Raw genomic sequence first — 1461 nt, 5'->3', positions numbered from 1 at the left:
ACCCACCTTCCTATTAACCATTCAGATTCTGTGGTTACATTTTTCTGTTCCAAAAATAAAATTGCTGATTTTTCTTTTTGAAAAACATATTATATTTAAAACTGATGCACAGAAGCATGCCAGCTTGACAAAGGGTCTAGATTTAGATATTTACCTATACAAAACCTGGGGAATACAAAAGAAAACCTTAAGCCTTATAGAAAAATAAGTGAATACAGAGGAGCAGTTATCTATTATTAACCACTCATTAAGTACTGGAATGGCCCAAAGGTGTCCATCGAGCACAAAGTGAACTTGACTTGTAGGTGGTGTTGATTGACCACACGCAGGATTGTGTGATCACCTCCTGCACTATTAGAAGTCTGAGGCACAGAGAAACTTTTTTGAGAACCATTCACTAAAGAAAAATATTCAACTCATGGCCATAGGAGAGCAGACATCCTTAGGCACACAAATGGTGACACCCAGGGTAAGGTGGACCAACAGGGATCTGTTTTTTGGCCAGGGTGCCAGAGGTCTTCTGAGAACCAGAGGATGGAGGCTGGTCACAGAGAAAACAAGGTTCCTTGCCTCATTTCAGGACCACGGACAGCTCCCGGCTGCTGCAGGAGAGGGACGTTATTTTCCCAGCCCTGAAGTGACAGCCCAGGGTGTCCACGTCTCGTCGGACCCCAGCTTACCGATAATAAAATGCGCACATTCAGGCCTCTCTTTACCACTCATATAAATGTATGTGAGCCGGGGGGGGTGAGGAACAGCGATCCCGTGAAATGTTCGGGGTAAGGGTGAGAGGAATAGTTTAGACATCGATTAAAAAAAAAAAAGGTCGTATGCTGCATAAATAATTAATTGGGCCGCCATACTAGGGGCTGGATGATGGGTCGGGCAGGAAAACCCGTGGGTGGGGGCAGGGGCGGGGATCCCCGCTTTGCCATTGGAATTTGCTGTGACTGCGGGGGACAGCTGATCCCACCCAGGTTAGGTCGGAGGAGCGGCGCCATGTGCTCCGGGCTCCGGGCTCTCCCGCTGGCCATCTGGCTCTGCTGGGCCTTGGGGATCCGGGGCTCTGAGCCCCGCAGGTGAGGCGGGGGCTTCCCGGGGCCTGCAGCGCGGAGTCCCGCGCTCAGAGGCTCTGGCCTGCGCGGCAGCCGGGCGGGTGTCGGGCCCGGGGAGGGGCGGGGGAGAAGAGAGCGTTTCCCTCTTCGCCGCTGCCCGCCTCGCCGTGGGTCCCCTCCCTCTCCCAGTCGCAGGAGGCCCAGAGGAGCTGGCTTCGCGGCAGACTCGCGGCCGGGCTCCAGGTCCGCTCCGCAGCCGCCGGGGCGGGAGGGAGCTCGGGGAGGGCGGCTCCGCCTCGGCTCGCCCTGCCTCCGCCCCTCCCCCCTCCACACACACACACTAGGCCTCAGCTCACACTCACCCCAGTCAGTGTACTTGTGCAGAAAACAGGGAGACAGGATGCCA

At 55.1% G+C, this 1461-nt stretch overlaps 1 protein-coding gene across 1 annotated transcript in view; it reads left to right on the top strand.

The window, feature by feature from the left end:
- The first annotated feature begins 948 nt into the window (after positions 1–948).
- Positions 949–1461, top strand: part of GABRB3 (gamma-aminobutyric acid type A receptor subunit beta3) — a 219629-nt gene continuing 219116 nt past the window's right edge. The window contains exon 1 of the mRNA XM_019667756.1: positions 949–1079. Coding sequence (XP_019523301.1) covers positions 1000–1079 — 80 coding nt within the window. The 5' untranslated portion in view covers positions 949–999. The remainder of the gene's footprint in view (positions 1080–1461) is intronic.

The sequence above is a fragment of the Hipposideros armiger genome, unplaced genomic scaffold (genome assembly GCF_001890085.2).
Source record: "Hipposideros armiger isolate ML-2016 unplaced genomic scaffold, ASM189008v1 scaffold_504, whole genome shotgun sequence".
In the NCBI taxonomy this organism is placed as follows: Eukaryota; Metazoa; Chordata; class Mammalia; order Chiroptera; family Hipposideridae; genus Hipposideros; species Hipposideros armiger.
This window is presented reverse-complemented; position numbering and strand designations above follow the sequence as displayed.